This window comes from Taeniopygia guttata, chromosome 30, assembly GCF_048771995.1.
Source record: "Taeniopygia guttata chromosome 30, bTaeGut7.mat, whole genome shotgun sequence".
In the NCBI taxonomy this organism is placed as follows: domain Eukaryota; kingdom Metazoa; phylum Chordata; class Aves; order Passeriformes; family Estrildidae; genus Taeniopygia; species Taeniopygia guttata.
The window spans coordinates 2,628,437-2,647,427 of NC_133055.1; the positions used below are offsets into that span (position 1 = coordinate 2,628,437).

The window sequence follows — 18,991 nt, forward strand, 5'->3', positions numbered from 1 at the left end:
CGATGGAAGATGAGGGATGAGGGAGCAGAAGGCAGTGGGGTTAGAGAGCAGGAGGAGGGGGAAGGAAGGGCAGGGAGAGAAGGGCAGGGATGGAGGAGGAGCGGGAGGTGGGCTTAGGGAGGAGGAGGAGGAGGAGGAGGAGGGATGGAAGAGGAGGGGCGGCAGGAAGAGGAAGAGGAGGTTGAAAGGCGGATCGAGCAGAGCAGAGAGAATCACGCGGTCAGCCCTGCCTGAATTCGCAGCCCCCACCTGTGGGATCATCGCCCCCCATCCCGCAGGTGAGCGGGGAGGGGGAGCTCGGGCCAGGTCTCCTGGGGGGTGCCTGGGTTGGGTTTTTTGGGGGGATGTTTGGAGAAGGAAGAACTGCGAAGCTGAGTGGAAAAGGCCCCTTGGGGGGACTCCTTGGAGCCCCGGCAGCCCAGAGCAGAGAAGAAGGGGAGAAGGGAGCCCGGGAGCCCAAACAGCCCCGGCACCCCTGAATGGGGAGAGCCAAGAGGGGGGAGCTTTTGGGATCGCTGGGACTCCCAGCAGCCTGGGGAGGGTGGGCAGCGAGGAGAAGGGGGACACCCAATCCAAGCATGACCCCAGCAGCTGGGACAGGGGGGAGCCCCGAACAGCAAAGGGGAGGGAGCAGGGACGGGGAACTCCTGGGAGGCTTTTTCAGGGCTGGATCTCAGTGTTCGGGACGTTTTTATGGAGCCCAGGTGGCCGGGGACTTCTAGAGATGGGCTGGGACAGAGGGAGCTTCCAACTCATTGTGCTCATCCCTTGTTTTCCCCAAACCAGGATTTCCCATTCCCAGCCCCTGGGAGGCTGCGAGGAAGAGGAAGAGCCTCTCCTTGTCCTTCCTCCCCCAGAGCAGGAGCTGAGGATGGAGAGCAGGGAGGACAAATCCCCGCGGCAGAACCTGGTGGAAGAGGCCATTTTGAGCGGCTCCAGGGCGCAGGAACCCGACGGGGAGGAAAAGCCCCGGAGATCCCGCACAAGGAGGGGCTGCAAAGGCAGATCACGGGGATCTGAGGGGGAAAGACCCACCCTGGGCTGGGGAGGCGGCCGGAGATGGAGCCAGAGCACGGAGCCGGGGGTCCCTGAGCAGCTCCATGATGGGGAGAAGCCCCACAAGTACTCGGAGGGTGGGAAGAGCTTCAGCCGGAGCTCCAGCCTGATCATGCACCAGAGGACCCACACTGGGGAGAGGCCCTACGAGTGTGGGGAGTGTGGGAAGATCTTCAGCCAGAGGTCCAACCTGAGCAGGCACCAGAGGATCCACACTGGGGAGAGGCCCTACGAGTGTTCCAAGTGTGGGAAGCGGTTTCAGACCAGCTCCGATCTCCTCCAGCACTATCGGGTTCACACAGAGGAGAGGCCCTTCTGCTGCCCCGACTGCGGGAAGGGATTCAGGCAGAACTCCCACCTCACCATGCACCGGCGCATCCACACTGGGGAGAGGCCCTACGAGTGTGGGGAGTGTGGGAAGAGCTTCAGCCAGAGCTCCCACCTGATCATGCACCAGAGGACCCACACTGGGGAGAGGCCCTACGAGTGTTCCAAGTGTGGGAAGAGGTTTCAGACCAGCGCCTGTCTCCTCCGGCACTATCAGATTCACACGGAGGAGAGGCCCTTCCGCTGCCCCGATTGCGGGAAAGGATTCAGGCAGAACTCCACCCTCATCCAGCATCGCCGCATCCACACCGGGGAGAGGCCCTACGAGTGTCCCCGCTGTGGGAAGAGATTCTCACAGAGCTCTCACTTGACCCGACACCAACAGAGGCACCGGTAAGGGAAGCCCTGCGAGTGCCCCGAGTGCGAGAAGAGCTAAACTCCATCCCCCACTGGAGGACCCACATTGGGCACAGCCCTGGTGACCCACATTCCCTGTGATCCATGTTGGGAACACACCTGGCTGCTTCTCCTTTTGTGTTGACCTTCATTTTTTTCTCTTCTCAATCTCTCTGCACTCCAAAAGCCAAGAGGGATCAATCTTTCACCTCAAACCCACTCACATCCCACTGAAAACAACTGAATTTTAACACATAAAGGCTCAATCCCTCTTCAATTTGTTTGTTCCCACCTCAAAAAAAACCAACCCACACCAAACTCACTCGATTTCACAGCTGCCAGGTTGAGATGGGTTTGGGAGGAGACTGGGAGAAGTGGGATCCTGATTTGGAGACGTGGGATGGGGATTGTGTGGGGCTGGGTGGCTGGGATGTATTTGATAGCAAATAAAACTTACAGACTTAGTGATTTCTTTGCTGTTCATCTCCAGTCCGTGGCAGTTCTGTTTTTCAGGGCACCACCTTCTCATCTGATTTTGTTTATGTCCTCCTTTCCCTCCCACCTCTCTTTGCCTGCTCTGTTTCTCTCTCTGTGTCTCCCTTGACCCAGGGACCTCCAAAGACCCTCCCCCAACTTAATTTCCTCAGGGACCACCAAAGATCCTTCCCTGATTTAATTGAATCCTCCTCTTATTTAATTGCCCCCTCTGCCCCCAATGACCCACCCCTGATTTTTTAATTATTTTATTTCCCAATTATTATTTTATTTCTTAGTTCAGGAGCTGAAGTTATGGAGGCCAGCAGGGAAATGTCTCTGTAGGATTTTGCTCCACTTGGCTTTCAGCCCCTTCTCAAGAGCTTTGCCTTCGAGGGCAAAGGGAATGTCTTTTCCTGGCTGAGAGCTGAAATTCCACACCTCTGGAATGTGTGCAGGGCCATATAGACTGGGATCAACCAGAGATTGGGATCAAATATGCACTGAGATCCTGTGGTCTAGGATCAACTAAGGACTGGGATCAATTAGGGACTGGGGCCCTACAGACTGGAATGAACTGAACTGGGATCAAATACGGACAAGGATCAAATATGGACTGGGATCCTATGGACTGGTATCAACAAAGGACTCGGATAAAATAGGGACTGGGATCCTACAGACTGGGATCAAAATGGGACTGAGATCATATGGACTTGGATCAACTAGAGACCTGGATCAACTACGGACTGTGTTCAAATAGAGACTGGGATCTGATGTGGATTGGGATCCTATGGACTGGGATCAAATATAGATGGGGATAAAATTGGGACGGGGATCAGATATGGACTGGGATCCTATGGACTGGGATCAAATATAGTCTGGGATAAAATAGGGACTGGGATCAAATATGGACTGCGATCAAATATAGTCTGGGATAAAATAGGGACTGGGATCAAATAGGGACAGGGAACAATTAGAGATTGGGATCAAATATGGAACTGGGATCCTATGGACTGGGACAAACTGGACTGGGATTATATGGAATTGAGATCCTATGGAACAGCATAAACTTTCTGACATGACACATATAGTATTCATTGTTACACTTGCGAAAAGCCAATTATAAATATGCATTTGTCACAATCTCTCCTATTATTCTTTATAAATCATTTGGCTTGAGCAATATTTCTTATCCTCTTGCATTCTTTGGACTCTGTTGGTAATCAAATAAAACATGGGATTAAACAAAGAAGAAATATCAAAACACTTGTAACACATAAAAGGAAGAATCCTAATTTCTTCCACCATCCCATTCTCAATACATTACCCCACCTGTTAGTTTTTAACATTATTTTCCCTTTGGTTGTTTTTGGACTGATACCAGGGTCATAATTTTTCATAATTTTTTTCTGATATCCTTTGTTTATTCCAGGATGATGCCCTCATCTATTTTCAACAATCTGTACACCCCATTCTTTAGCCAATAAATAGCGTAAAGCCAACCTATTTTAATACACTGCAGTTATAGTTTGGCTTTGCTGACTCAATATTAATTCCAGTGCCTGAGCAGCTTTGTTTGTTATCTCCTCTATAACTGCTTGGAGTCCTATAATGCGATGCAGTATATAATTTGGGGTTAATACAGAGCTAGATTGCTGTGCTGGTTTCATCTTTTTGTTTACTAATTGTCTCTTTACCGAATCTTGGACTATATCTCTAAGATCAAATGTAAAACAAATCCATCTCTCTCCTTTTGGACATTCCATGCCCCAAGTATTACTACTTTTTCCTAAGTTCCTTGTAATCCAATATTTTCCCCATTTTGCCTGCAGGTACTCAGTTTGGGTGGGTCTGTGGCTGTTGACATGGGTGTGTGTAACAAAAAGGCACTTTGGTTCCTTTCCGTGTAATACTTTCTGTAGCATTTGGGACACGATCTTGCTGGTATCTCAGAAGGGAAAAGACAACAAATGAGAGACAGAAACAGGAATGACAGAGGTCTGGCATGGCTTATACCCCCACCTCCCCTGCCTGTGGGGTTGCTTCCCACAGCAGGTACGTGTGATCTTCTCGGTGGTGAGTACAGTGCTCAGTCCAGGCTTGCCCTCTGATTCCCTTGTCACTCCTTTTTACTCATTTTTTTAGGCAAGTCCTTTTCGACACTCCTTAACTGTGGTTTCCCACTGTTCCTCAGGTATCTCTCAGTCCACAGGCACTAATAATTCCCATCCACAAAACAAAGTTATTACTTCAGTTTTTGAGTTCTTTCTGTATAGGGATTGATTCAGTACTCAATACTTCTTGCAACGAGAACATAGATTTTGTGAACTACAATGCCAATTATTCTCATAATTTAAACATTCACTTGTAACCCAGCTAGCGTGTCCAGTATTGGGATGAATCAAATAAAGTATACAGTATAGTACTGATGGCAATTTCCCTTCTTCCCTGTACAAGCCACAGTCTAAGGCCAGGCTATAAGAACTCTTTGACTGAAACACTCCCGATCCTCCTGTTTGAAGTGGCAGTGCTCCTCTGCCAAGGAGATGTCGGAGGCATCTCAGGGTTTATTCAGGCAGGGCTTAGAACCAGTGATGCAAGCTTTGCCTTATTTCTCAGTGAGGTGTTATTCTTTGTACCTGCCTTGGATCATTTGGGTCTTCCCAAACCATTACCACCCAGTCCTGGTTGGAAGTCAATTTGGTATCACCTGGTTTAGATGTGATAGTCCATTCCTCAAGTTTCCTCACAAGTCCTTTGGTTTTGCTGGCATGAATTCACCCTCTTTCCGTGGTTTGGATTGCTGCTTCAGTGGTACCTGGAAAGGATTTCTTAATGGCACAGTGTTAAAAGAAAAACAATACTGCATTAACTTTTACCATTAGTTTTCTTTAAAACTTTCTGAGTTTAAGTAAACTCTTTTTCTACATCTGCCGCTTCTTCTTGTATCCAGCTGTGTTAATAGCTGCAGAGACCAATTCTTCTTCCTGTGAGCTATAATTAGTTAAATAAAAAAGACCAGGCCAATTTTAACATGAGATGTATCACATCTCTTGCCTTTTACTTTTTGGGTAACATTTAACTGTTTTAGTCTTACAGACTTTAAGTCTTCAGAACAAAAGCCTTCTCTTCTTAACAACAGCAATCAGAAAGAAAAAAGAAATCTTGCTTAAGACAATAAACCACTTTGTGAGAGTCACAATCTCTGCCTTGATCTTATCTCTACTGGTGGTCCTGTTCACAGCCTTGGGTTTAACTCTGTCCTTCCCCACTTCCCCCCCTCCTTGTTGTCACTCTGCCTAGCAGGAATGGGGGAGAACTTACAGATAGCTGTGGGGGAGGGGACCTTGGGGGTGTATTTCGCTCTCCCCTTCGCTCTCTTTCTCTCTCTCTCTCCCTTTCTCTCTCTTTCTCTTTCTTTTTCTCTCTTCACATTTCAGCAGCCACATTCCAATATCAGTCCACTTTCTAACATTAATCCTACATCCTGGAGAGGTGAGTCTGCCAATCACCTCTCCCCCCTTTTTCAACTTCCTTACAAAGTAAATTCCTTTTGTTATGCGTGTTCTGCAGGCCTGTAATTCACGGCACCCTCCACCAAGGCTACCAGCCACTCAGAGCTGACAGTGCAAAAATAAAGACTTGGTTTGCTATCACAATTTTTCCATTCACAAGCTTGAAAAGGTTTAAGGAACAAAGTAAACAACAACTTACTTCCAAAGTGACCCTGCCTGCACCAAAACAAATTTAAGGCAATGCTAGTTAGTGCAATGCAATTTGCCACGAAGCCAAGGTTTGATTTGGGAAGGCCATCTGAGGACACAGAGCATGAGTTTTACAAATCTGTATTTTGAAGAGGGAATGGACAAAACAGGAATGGAGTTGAGGGCAGGGGGAGGACAGCAAGTGAGGAATTTTTCTCTGCAATACTCTCTTTTCGACTGCCAGGAAACACTCTAACACTCTCTCCAAGGAGATAAAGAAAAGCTCATAAAAAACAATCTACATTACATATACTACCATTAATCTACATTTACTCACTTTTATTTTTCACTAACTCTCACATACAACAACAAGATACTTTTTACTTTCAAACAGCCTACATTACTTATCTACACCCCGAGTGCTCTTGGAATGTTAATCCCTCAACCCAGCAGGTTTGAATCCTGGATGCTCTTGGGCACTCTTATCCCTCAATCCGGCACTCCACGGGGTTCCTCTTCTTCCTAAGATCCAGTCCCAGTTTCTCTGGGAGGGATTCTCTCTTCTTTATCACTCGCTTGGTCTCTATACTGGCCATTTTTCACATGAAAAAGACGAAAAGCAGCATGAGAGACTACAGCAATCACTTGGCAAGTCTGGGATACCCAGCAGCTTCTGTCACACACATTCATTCCCCCCTTATCTGCCCCATCCCAACAAATACTCACCTATCCTTTGTCCTTGGGTCTTGGTTCTTCGTGTACACTTTAGTCTTGGGGTTAATTACTGCGGTTTTAGGAAATGCTTTCCCTTTTCTTTGTTTTATTGTCTCCTTTTGCCCATAGATCATAACCTGTGTCTGGTCACACACCAGGGGAACAGAGCGAGGCTGCCTAAATAGGGCAGGACCCGTCTTCCTCACCCTGACTCTCCAAGGCCCCGGCAGAGAGGTGTTAGAAACCATCCTTTGCTACCATAATTGTGAAAAACGCCAATCACTTGGCTGTTAATTTTTAATAATAATAACATGGTTATTAAAATAGTAATACAATTAGAGTAATAAAAATTTAGAGTTAGGACAATTACAAGACAATAAAAAGCAAAGAATTAAGGATGTCCAGATGCTCTGGGGCACTTAAGCCACAACAAGCATACCTTGTGAACAAAGGAATCACCCTTAAAACTACACTATTGCATATTCATATATCCTTCATGGTTATGCATACATTCTATTTAAAACAAGAAACTCTGTCTGTTATATGCCAACTGTTTCCTTTAATCCCCATGGCGTCTTCCAGTCTGAGCAAGACCTGAAGAAATTAGCTTCTTCTGAGAAGAAAACCATAAATTCCTCTTCCCTGGAAGATTTAGGTATTTTGTGATGGTTATGTCAAAGCGAGTAACCCATTCCTTAAAAGAAAACCCATATATACAGTTTTTATTTTAACTACTAAACCTTCATTTTAAATACAAAAGTACATTTACCATACTAATAAAATGTTAATACAGCACTACTAATCAAACGAACATATGTGCATTTTTCATCTTGGGCGTCTTGTGGAGTATCCCCGGAAAGTGCCCATCTCTGCAGGGAGACACGTGTTTTCAATTGTAAATTAGGTCTTTCTTTCTCTGTCATCTGTGGTTTCCAGTCTTTCCCGGCTGGGTCTTCAGGTCTTTTAAAACTTTAAGAATCTTTTTCTACAAGCACAACTGACTTCATGTATGTTTTATATAAGCACGAATTATTCCATAACATATATTACAATGGGGCTGCACAGATCCTCCTGCAGGTCCATGGGGATGCAGAGATCCCCCTGCAGGTCCATGGGGATGCAGAGATCTCCCTGCAGGTCCATGGGGCTGCAGAGATCCCCCTGCAGCCCCTGGAGGAGCCAGGCTGGAGCTCGGCGATGCCTGAGAGGAGGCTGTGACCCCGTGGGCAGAGGGGCCCCGCTGGAGCAGCCTGGCCTGGCAGGACCGAGCCCGTGGCACAGTGACCCACGCTGCAGCACTTGGAGGGGGCTGTGCCCCAGGGGATGGACTCGGCTCGGAGAAGTTCCTGGAGAAGTCTCGGCTGGGAGAGAGCGCAGGGTGCAGCAGGGAACGACTCCTGTCCCTGAGCAGAGGGAGAAGCCGCGGGGGATGAGCTGAGCATGGCCCCATTCCCTGTCTCCTGCCCTGCCGGGGGAGGAGGTGCAGCTGGGAGCAGGGAGGCCTGGGGAAAGCTGCATTTAAGGCTCTGCACTGACTTCTCCTCATCCTGCTCTGAGTCTTTGGAGTTTTCTGCCAGAAATCTCTCCCCTCCCCCGCTCGCCCACAGGGCTTTGGGCAGGTTTCCCTTTTTGGGGGAAATCAAAGCGAAGCACCGATGCACTAATGAGGGGCAGGAGAAGTGAGGCGCCCGGGCTTCCCGCAGAGCCGGAGGCACGGAAGGCGCAGGGCCGGGAAAGCCGTGGCGGGAGGTGCGGAGAAGTTTGTTTGTGTGGGCAGCTCAATCCCGCCTCGGGCCCGGGCCCGTCCCGGGGCTGTTGCTCATCTCCGGCTTTGCCCTCACGCAGCGCGGGGGGCCCTGAGAGCGCGGGGCGAGTCTGGGCCGTGCGCAGAGCCCGCCCCCAGCTCGCTGCCATTGGCCGCTGGTGCCGTCAGTCGTGGTTGCGGCGCGCTGATTGGTGGGAGCGGGGCGCAGCACGGCCCCGGCGGCGGGCTGAGGGCGGCCGTGGTTGGGCAGCGGCGCCATTGGCGCCGGGAGCGTCTGTGCGGGCCCGGGAGCGGCGGCAGCGGCCGGAGCGCGGTGAGGCGGCGTCGGCGGAGCTCGGAGGCGGCCCCGGCGCAGGTGGGAGCCGCGCTGGGGTCTGCGGGGGCTCGGGGCTGGCTGCGGGCGGAGGGGGCGGCAGGGGGCTGCGGCGGGTCGGTGGTGCCGTGTCCGGCCCGTGCTGGCCCCGGGCTGAGGGCGCGGCGGGAGCGGCTGCCCGCGGTCTCCTTCCCGCCGGGGCCTGGGCAGGAGCCGCTGCCGGAGCAGCGCTGGCTCGGCCCGGCTGCTGTGGGTAGGACAGAGGGGGCTGCCCCGCGGCCGGGAGCGTGCGGGGAAATTCCCGTCGCCGGAGGTTTCTGTGGCCGGAGGAGAGCGAGGAGTCCTGTAAAAGTGACTTTATTGCCGAGCACGGGGAGAGGCCGTGGGGCATTTGCCGTGCGCTCTCTGCCATGGTTGTAGTCCGCAGCCTCCTTTTTATCCTCATTTTCCCGGCCGCATCTCCCTCTGCCTTTGCCCACGGGCTGAGGTCCTTGGAAGGTTCAGACTTCCCGATGCGCCTGCTGCCTGTCCTCGTTAATATGCACCCTCCTTTTGTATAACAGCCGATATTCATGGCTCTGTTAAGCCTTTGTTCTCCTGGAGTTCGGGAATTTAGCGGGACTTTGAGAAATTGTGTGGCTCAATTTGTGAAATTTATTGGAACTGATGGTTTCCCCCGTTACTTCCTTATCTACAGGTGCCTGGCCCTATCTCCAGGCAGATTCACTCCTGGACTCTGTTTTGTTCTTCCCGGGTCCTCTTTAGTTTTGGGTTTATTCTCGGTGCCCTCATTCCCTGTCCTTTTGTGGCCGTTTGTGGATCAGGAGGCCTGGCTGCCACCTGCATCCCCTGGCTCAGCTGCTGGATGAGCTGCACTGCCAAGGTGTGGAGCATGGTAAAAAGATGAGAGTTCCTGCAGCACAGAAGAGGAGAAGCAGCATTTGTTTATCCCCTGGTCTGCCCGGGAGCCACAAAAGTGTGTCCCATTCCCATCCTTTCCATGTTTGGACCAACACATAAACTGTTCACCTTTATCTTTTTCACCACTTTACCTTTGTCATCTCTTTGCCAACAGCAGTTTGAATAATTTAGTTCTCCACAAACTCCTCCTTTTTCTGCTAACAGATAATCTGATCCCATCCCCATGTGAAATGTTGTGTTCCTCTTTCAGTGGAAGATCAGGAGCTGGAGCTGTCTAGTTGCTTCTTCTTTTGAGGACAGCTTTTAATCTAATGATGCCGTTGAAATGATAAATGGGTTCTGTCTCCTGGTATGAATTAGTTTGGATTCCCAGGGGCTGGTCCGTGGTGTTGTAGGATTTGTTCTGGTGGCCCTTCATATTTTTCCCATTTCTGGGTGCTCCCTCAAGCTGACGCTGCATCAATGACTGCATTTTTCTAAATACATCATCAAATACTTGAATTCCAACTAATTTCTCTGAACTTGTTCTAGCAAAAACCCCAGTGCTCTGATACACCCTGTACAGCACAGACAGGGGCAGCAGATGTTGGAGTGGGCAGGGGGATTATCCCCCCCCTTATTTTAGTGAAGTTTTCACAACATTCTCCATTTGCTGTTTCCCTTTGCAGCCTCAGCCATTTCTGTTTCAGAGTCAGATCCTCACCATGGGCTCTGCCTTCAGCCCTGCAGATTCCATCTGTGCAAGCAGGCAGAGCTTGGGGTGAGAGGCAGAGGGAATCAGCCAATTCCTGCCCCAGGCAAGAAGAGCCAGGTACATTGTGCCCACTCTGCCCTGGCAGTGTTAATTTGCATTTCTAAAGCTCCTCCTGGGTGCCTGGAATGCAACTTCTCTTCCAGAGCAGCTTCAGCAGCCTCACATGTGCCCCCCCCAACCTGCTGCTTTTTATTTTTTTTTTTCTTTCAAATATTCTATTTATTTTCTTTTCCTTCAAATTTTCTATTTATGAGTTAAAGGGTCACCTTTAAATCTCTTCTAGCTTCACAAAATGTTGCCTAAAGGTGAACGTCGAAAAACCCAGACCAAAATTTTTCTATCTCTAAGAGACACACACAAACATACACCAAAAATTTCCAAGTCAATGAAATTTTTTCTACTTCTCCTCTAAGTAAAAACTCATTCTCTCATCCCTTACCCAAACCTAACAGGCAATATAGAAGTAGGAGTAATTTAAAAATAGTCTAATGCTCTAAACTTAGCACTGAAACTGCAGGAAAAATAAAAACTCCACCAATATGTTTATTGTTAGAGTCAAGGCATTCCTTGGTTCTGGCCAGGATGTGCAACAGAAATCATTCCATCCCCACGTAGCCCGGGTGTGCAGAGAAAATCGTTCCATGACACCTAAAGTATCAGTAAAATATATTGGACTATATAATAAATAAAATACTATCGGAGTAAAAGCTCCGTGGCTTTTACTAGATTTTTCCCAAACTTGATACAGTTAGAACCAGTCTAAATCCACTGGTTTAATGTTCCAAAGTTTCAAGTAGTGCAGTTTTTAGTATTTGGTTTCCTATTGGACCCGGATTTCTTTGCTTCAGCTGTTAATGAGGTGGGAAGTGCTGCATTTCCTTCTCAGCGTTTTGCAGACCAGGTGTCTGCAGCCCTGGCAGTGTCTGGGGTAGGTGTTGGTTGCTGTTTGCTGCTGGGGTTGATGTTTTGCTGCTGGGTTTTATCTTTGTGGGTATCTTTTGGGCCATTCCCAGTGTGTTGAGATGTTAAACTCATCTCCATTGAGTGGTGTAACATCCCTTAACAAAACCTTTAACATTTCTTCCCCCAGGGCCATGGCAAAGCAAGCCTGAGTAGAGAAATCAAAGGTTAACTATGTTAAAGTCTATGAGCTGGTGTATTTTCCATCAATGCCATGGCAGGCAGGGCAGTGTGTGAGTGTAAGTGAGAGCCAGAGTGGAATTGTCCCGTGCTCTTGCCCAGCAGCTGTGGCAGGGCAGGCCCAGAGAGCGCTGAAGCTGCAGCAGTGGCAGCAAGGGCTGTCCCCGGTGGCTGGAGCTGCCAAAGGAGGGTGGCCAGGCCGAGGATTTCAGCAGAGGATGTGTGGGCAGGCCCAGGGCCTTGCCCCGCTGTGGAGCCCTGGCTGCTGCTGCGCTGCCTTCAGTGCAGGCTCAGTGGGGGCCTCCCATCCTCCTGCTGCAGGCGGGAAGTGCAAATCTCCGGGGCTGCAGAGACCTGGAGCCGAGGCTGAGGGGTCCCCCCGTGCTCAGCTGTGCTGGCGGCTGTTTCTGGCCTCGGGGCCACTTGGCACGGGCCACGCCACTTGGCCACCAGTGGTGCTGCTCTGCACTCCTTAGGCAGGAGCCGATGTCCTGCTGGGATGTTGGCAGCAGCAAAGTGCCAAGGCAGGCTCTGTGCCAGCCCAGCTTCCTGGGGGAGAGATTGCACCAGAGACAGGATTCTGGCCACAGACTGCTTCAAATGTGCATCCCTTATCTCCACCCTGCACTAGGTGGAGAATTCCCAGGGTAAGGAATTCCCGAGATCAATTGCAAGGGAGAAAATTGAATATCTGGCCTGGGTCTGGCTCTTCTACTTGGCAAAGCCAATGGCAAAAGCCGTTTTGTTTTTCATTTTCTCAAGTTTTATTCTCTTTCTCCTGTCCATACAACAACGTGGAGGCTGTCTGGGGTTAAAAAGTCCTACAATGTTCTGGCTGGAACAGAGAATCCTCAATCCAGGCTGTGTAATTCCCTATTAATTCTCAAATTGTCTCTGCTCCTTTTTGGTCCTGGATAACGTTACTTCTGAGATTGCCCACACCTTCTCTTGGTCATTCAACCACGTAACTTCAGTCAAAATATGTCCCAAATGTTTAACGTTTTTCTCCACCATTTGCACTTTTTTCCTTAATACTCAAAAGTTGGTTTTTATCTAGAAAATTCAGCCATTTCACAGAGGGTTTGTCTTCCACTTGTTCTTGTGCTCCTCATTGGAGCCATCAGATTCCCTGAGTGGCAGGATAGGAGTGCTGTAGGGAGACATCCCTGGCTCCAAAAGCCCTGCCTTTAGCAGGGACTCCATACCAGGCTGTGAGCCCTTCCTCCCCTCCCCTGGAACAGGGTGTTGCTTTTAGCCCCCACTTGTCCTGGTTGCTTCCAAGTAATTTGGAGAGAATCCAAATTAAATTTTCCCTCTGGGGCTGTCCACACCTCTGGGTTCCCTTCAGCATAGGCCTTGCCAGACATTTGACACAAAGGTACAGCAGCAATAGCCTCTGTATCACCTTTTACAATATTACAATGCCACCATCAAATTCCTTCCTAGTTAATTACAATCACAGTAGGAAGAAAAGAAATTGGTTTATTTCAAAGCTATCCTCCACAGCTCCTAATAATGATTGAACAAATGACACCAGCTCAGCTTTCCCTTTTATTCCCTTTACAATGTTCCCCCCTTAGGTGTAAGATTCAGAGTGGATGGAGAGGCCCCTGTATCCATCAGGAGAGGCCTCCTCTGGATGCAGACCCAGCCTGGATGTTCTCCAGGGCTGCAGTGTGGTGGGTCCCCGGTGGGATGGGAGCTCAGAGAGCCCTGACAATCCATGTCCATGCAGGGGTGGACTCGCTCCTCCTGAGGGTGCTGCTGTCTGTGCTTGCAGTGTCCTTGTGGGCTGCAGCTGGAGCCCTGACTCCTTCCCAGGGGCTGTTTGGGTGGGCTCTGCCCTGGCCAGGAGGGCAATGCCTCTGCCAGGTGCTTGTGGCCGAGGCCGTCCCCTGGGTGCTGGGGCCCCCTTGGGCCCTGGGGTTGGTCCCTCAGGGGCTGTGGGAACTCTGCCATGGCCTTTGCCTTCAGCTTGGCCTTTTGCTCATCCCTCCTTGCCTTCAGCTGCTGTGCCTTTGTGCCCAAGTGCTGCAGGGCCTTCTTGTGCCACTCCTGCAGCCCCGGTCACTGCCTGTGGGTGCTCATCCTCTGAGAGCTGCTGAGCTTTCTGCAAAATCTTTCCTTTCTGCAGGGACCCAAGCCGAATCCTTAACAGAAAATCCTGATCCTTCATGTACCATCATGTCATGTTTTGATGCTGGCACAATGCCTGTGTCCCCATGGAAATCCAGCTTCCCAAATAAGTGCTGTGAGATGCAAGAAGGAACAGAGCAGAGCAGGCCTAAGCTTAGAAATAAAGGAGAAAGAACTTTATTAAGCTACTACTATAATAAAAGATACACACTACATCCAGAATTAAAACCTTCCAAAACATTCCTCCTCCCTGCACCCAAACTCCAACAAATCACAGTGGGACACAACTTGGACCCTCAATCAGGTCATCACCTTTCAGATAATCAATACTCAGTCTATCAGGGGAGAGAGGAGTCTCTCTTGCGCCACAGACCCCCAGGAAACACAATTGCCACCTCTCGTGTTTCCATGTCACACATGGCACTGCCCAGAGAAAATGTGCCAGTGTGACACTCTCCTTGCCATGTCACAGTGCCCTCACCGCCGTGCATGGACAGACTGCTCATAGGGCTCCTTTAAGGATGCTTTGCCAAGGAAAAAAAGAAACAACAGTTCACTTTTCATTTTGGGACCACAGTCCCCCCCATTTTCTTCCTCCCCTGGGGCTGAGGGTGCAAACAGAGATCTTCTTTCTGAAGACAGAGGGCATCACCACACCCTCCTCAGCTTTCCTCTGTTCACTCCATTCCTGTGCTGGAGTTTGCTGAAGCAGGTCTCTTGGCTCACCATTGCATCCCCCTAAAGATGCAGTCTCTGTTGCAGGAGAAACTGGTTCAGTCAATGGCTTACAAGAAAAGTCCAGCCAAAAGCCACTTCATCATCTCCCCCCCAACCTTCTTTCCCTAACATCTCAGGTCCCAGACTGTCTCTTTTCTCTTTCAAGTGGAGGAGGAGTAATATTTCACAAAGCTTTCATTTCCCAGGAAAGGGTTAAAAGTCTTGGACTCCCCTGACTGCTGAAATCTCAGCCCAGACCCCAACTCCCAGGGCTGGGCACCTTCCCCCAGCTTCTCCTTCTCCTCTGCCAGTGAATTTCCAGGTGCCTTCAGGCTCTCTGTCTGTTTCCCTCCGGTGGTGTGGGGGCGTGGGGAACAAAAACATCTCAGGTTTCCTCCCCCTGGCCTATCCCTCCCAGGCCGCAGGGCTTCCATTCCCCCACCCAGCCCGTGGTGGGCGGGGGAGAGTCTGCACTCTGCAAAGAGACAGTTCTGCTGGGAGTTCTTGCTTTGAACCCTGTGTTCTCAGAGGCGTGCCCATGCCTTCAGTGGCCACTCCCGGTGCCAATATCCAAACCTGAGCACTGATTGCTTTGAGACCGGCTGCCTGAGAAAATTCACTTCTATGTCCAACCATGAAAATCTGCGTTTCCAGATGTTGCTTTGTTTTGCTCCTTGTGCTCAGGGTCCCCTGCACAGCCCGGATGGCAGAGCCGGTGCCTGTCCTGCCGCAGTGTCCAAAGGCGGCCCCCCCGGCGGGCAGGGCCGGCAGCTCCCCGGGGCCGGGCAGCGGCCGGGGCGTCCCGCAGCCTCCTGGGGGCCGGGGGCCACTGCCGGCCCTGCCCGGGGCTGGTGGGGTCAGGCAGCGCCCGGCGCTGAGCCCCGGCTGCCCCACAGCCCCGGCCCAGCCCCGCAGCTCCCCACAGGCCCCCAGCCCTGCTCCCGGTCCCGCACCTCTGCGCCCGCTGCTGCCGCTGCCCACCACAGAGAAACCCCTGACATCCTGACCTCCTGCTTTTCCTCTCCTGGAAACTGGGAATTCAAAGTATCAGCTGGCAAATTGTCAGGATAAGACCCTGCTGAAAAACATCCCCATCCTGAGTATTTTTCTCTTCCTACGCTTTTCCATCATCCTTTTTCTTACCATACACATTCCTCCTGCTACTTCTTGCCTGAACCATATTGCTGCACACTCCCCTTCACCCGATCCCTTCCCAGCACACCAACACCATCCATCCCCTGTTGTCCAAATCCCTTCTCCCCTTCCCTTATTGCCCCCCTGGGTGTCCATGTCCTTAATTACCCCTGGGGGAATGTGCAAACTACCTCAGCATTCTCCCAAGGGACTCTTCAGAGACATTTTGGGATCATCCTCCCTTTGGCCAGGACCCCTCCGTGGCTTTCCCTTTTCTCCCCTCCATGGGTGCCCTGCCATGTTCACTCCCCGAAGATCCCAGGGCACTCACTGATGAGATTTTCAGTGCCCACCGCCCCGGAAGGTGAAAGGAATTCGGAAGGTGGAAGGAATTTGGGATGAGCCCCAGTATGTGTGGAAAAATTGACATCACCAGAGGATTCTGTCCACAAAGCAGACAGAGGAGTCCTGTGAAACTAATTTAATTTCTAAAAATGGGAGAGGCCATGGAACATTCCCCATGGGATCTCCCAATTGTTGGAGGACACAGCCTCCATTTCATCCTAATTCTCCTGGCCACATCTCCCTCTGCTTTCCGCATTGTCTGAAGCACTTGAGAGCTACAGACTTCCCAATCCACCTACTACATACTCCCTTAATATGCTCCCTGCTTTTATATAGCAAATGATATTCATGGCTCTGTTAAGTCTTTGTTGTTCTTCTGGAAGTTCATGAATAGAGCAGGACCTTGGCTGAGCAGCAGTCTGTGTCATCAATTGATAACATTTTCTGAAACCAAGGCTTCTCCTGTCACTTACTTACATGAAAGTTTCTTGACCCTATCTCCGAGCAGATTCAGAGCATCTGTTTGTAAAGGTGCTCTCCTCTTGTTTTTTTACCCAAACCAGGATTTTTCATTTCCTGGGTGTGTCTGGATGGAGGAGCAGGAAAAGCCGCGGAGATGCTGCAGGAGGAGGAGCTGCAAACCCAGCCCAGGGAGCTGCGGGGAGGACAGAGGCCCCCTGAGCCAGGAAGGTAGGCGGAGATCCAGCCAGAGCTCGGAGCTGGTGGAGAAGTCTCATGGCAGGGAGAAGCCCCACAAGTGCTTGGAATGTGGGAAGGGTTTCAGCTGGAGATCCAGCCTGATCCTGCACCAGAGGTTCCACACTGGGGAGAGGCCCTACGAGTGTGGGGAGTGTGGGAAGAGGTTTCACACCAACTCCAATCTCCTCCTACATGAGCGGATTCACAGAGAGGAGAGGCCCTTCCGCTGCCCCGACTGCGGGGAGGGCTTCAAGCAAAACTCCATCCTCACCGAGCACCGGCGCATCCACACCGGGGAGCGGCCCTACGAGTGTGGGAAGTGTGGGAAAAGCTTCAGACACAAGTCTAGCCTGATGGTGCACCTGGTGATCCACACTGGGGAACGGCCCTATGAGTGCTTGGAATGTGGGAAGAGCTTTGGGCGGAGCTCACACCTGAGAAGACACCAGCGCATCCACACTGGGGAGAGGCCCTACGAGTGTCCCCAGTGTGAGAAGAGGTTTCAGACCAGCTCTGATCTCCTCAAACATGAGCGGATTCACACAGAGGAGAGACCCTTCCACTGCCCTGACTGCGGGAAGGGCTTCAACCGCAACTCCAGCCTCACCGAGCACCAGCGCATCCACACTGGGGAGAGGCCCTACGAGTGTGGGAAGTGTGGGAAGAGCTTCTCCAGGAGCTCTCACTTGACCCAGCACCAACGGAGGCACCACTAACTGAAGCCCTGTGAGTGCCCCGAGTGAGGGAAGAGCTTGGAGTGAGGGAGGAGCTTGGAGTGAGGGAAGAGCTTGGAGTGAGGGAAGAGAGTGAGGGAAGAGCTTGGTGTGCTGCTCCAGCTCCATCCCCCATGGGAGGATCCAGGCTGGATGATCCCCAGTGACCCCCGTGGGGCAGAGCCCTGGTGCCCCCGTATGGGGAATAAAACAGAGAGTAAAGCAATGGAGCTGATAAAGGGGCCGATATCTGAGGCCTGACTGAGCAGAAACTGTGGGAGACACAGACACAGTTTAAGGCTCCCTGGGCAAGAAGTGACCGAGCAACGTGGTGTGAGACTTTGTGATAAAATAATGTTACCAGTCGATGTCATGTCACGAAGAATGTGTAACCAATGGGAAATTGTTACCAAAAACAGAGCCCTATATAAGCACCCTACAAGTAAATCCCTGTATAAACACCTGGTACACACAATAAAATTAACTTTGGTCTGAACTCGGATGTCCCCGTCTCTCCCTGGTGGATAACCCTGTTGTGGGTGATCCCCGTTGGGTGGGGGGAAGGTGTTGGAGGGATTTCTTTCCCTTCTCCTCGTGCTGCCGTGGTTTGGTTGGTAATAAATTCCCTCCTGTGCCCGGGCTGGGTCTGTTGTCCCCGTGCCGCTGCTCGGGGCGGGATCTCTCCCGTTCCTTCTCTGCACTCCCGGGCCTCTCCTCAGCCAATGAGAGAATGCGGTGGACAAGAGTCAGCCAATCAGAGAGAGCGGCGCTGATGACTCACCAGTTGCCGGGCAGACCCGCAGCAGGCAGTGTTCCCCACCCGGACCCCGCCCTCCCTGCCCAGTGCCGGCCCCGCCGTGGGGTCCCCCCAAGTCCCTCCCCAGTGCCCCCCACAAACTGGGCTGGGTTTAACTGGGAAGCGTTACTGGGAACACTGGGAGCAGGCGGGCAGGGGCAGAGTGACAGCAGGGCTGGGGGTACACAGGACCCCCCCCCAAAATCAGCGTGGGGATGGAGTGGGGGATCCCGGCTTGGCCCGAGCCCACAGGTAAGCTCTGCGGCCGCCGGCGACTCAGGAGCTCTGTGGGTAGAGAAACAGGGGTGACACCGGGCTGGGGGCCCCAGGTGGAGCACCCACAGTCTTGGGGAGACGGGACATGACCCCCGGGACCCCCCTTGACCCACTTGCACAGGTAGAAGCCGAGCCCCAGCACCAGGAAGACAAAGCCCAACTCGTAGTCCCTGATCCCCGTCTGCATCTTGCTGCCGGTGGCGTCCAGCGGCATCTCTGGGAGGCCTGCAGGCATCAGGACCCCCCAAAACCTCTCACTGACACCCCAAGCCTCTCCAAGCACCCTCCTGATTGCTCCCAGTCCACCCAGGACCCCCTGAAACTTGCCATGATCCCTTCCTCACCTCCCCAGGACCCACCAAAGTGTCTCACATCCCTTTCAGAATCCCACAACCCCCTTCCAGTCTCCCCCCACCACCCCAGTACACCTAAACCCTCTCCCAGTCCTGTTGCCTTTATGAAAGACAACGGCGACCTGGTTGCAAGGCGACAGCACAGCGGCCCGGCCTGTCCGGGCCACTCAGGCTAACGACACACGCAGACACCAATTTGGTGGACGGTCGAAAAGCCTTTATTATCTTATCTCATGGGTTTAAATAGTCTTGGGGGAC

At 51.5% G+C, this 18,991-nt stretch overlaps 2 protein-coding genes across 2 annotated transcripts in view; one reads left to right on the forward strand and one right to left on the reverse strand.

Annotated features, from left to right (window-relative positions):
• The window catches only part of LOC140680256 (uncharacterized), a 1,118,524-nt gene that overhangs the window by 517,905 nt on the left and 581,628 nt on the right, over positions 1–18,991 (reverse strand). The window lies entirely within an intron of this gene.
• Positions 1–18,991, forward strand: part of LOC105760196 (uncharacterized) — a 448,806-nt gene that overhangs the window by 397,074 nt on the left and 32,741 nt on the right. The window contains exons 17-18 of the mRNA XM_072919757.1: positions 1,144–1,776; positions 16,711–17,289. Of these exons, the coding sequence (XP_072775858.1) occupies positions 1,144–1,776; positions 16,711–17,289 (1,212 nt within the window). The remainder of the gene's footprint in view (positions 1–1,143; positions 1,777–16,710; positions 17,290–18,991) is intronic.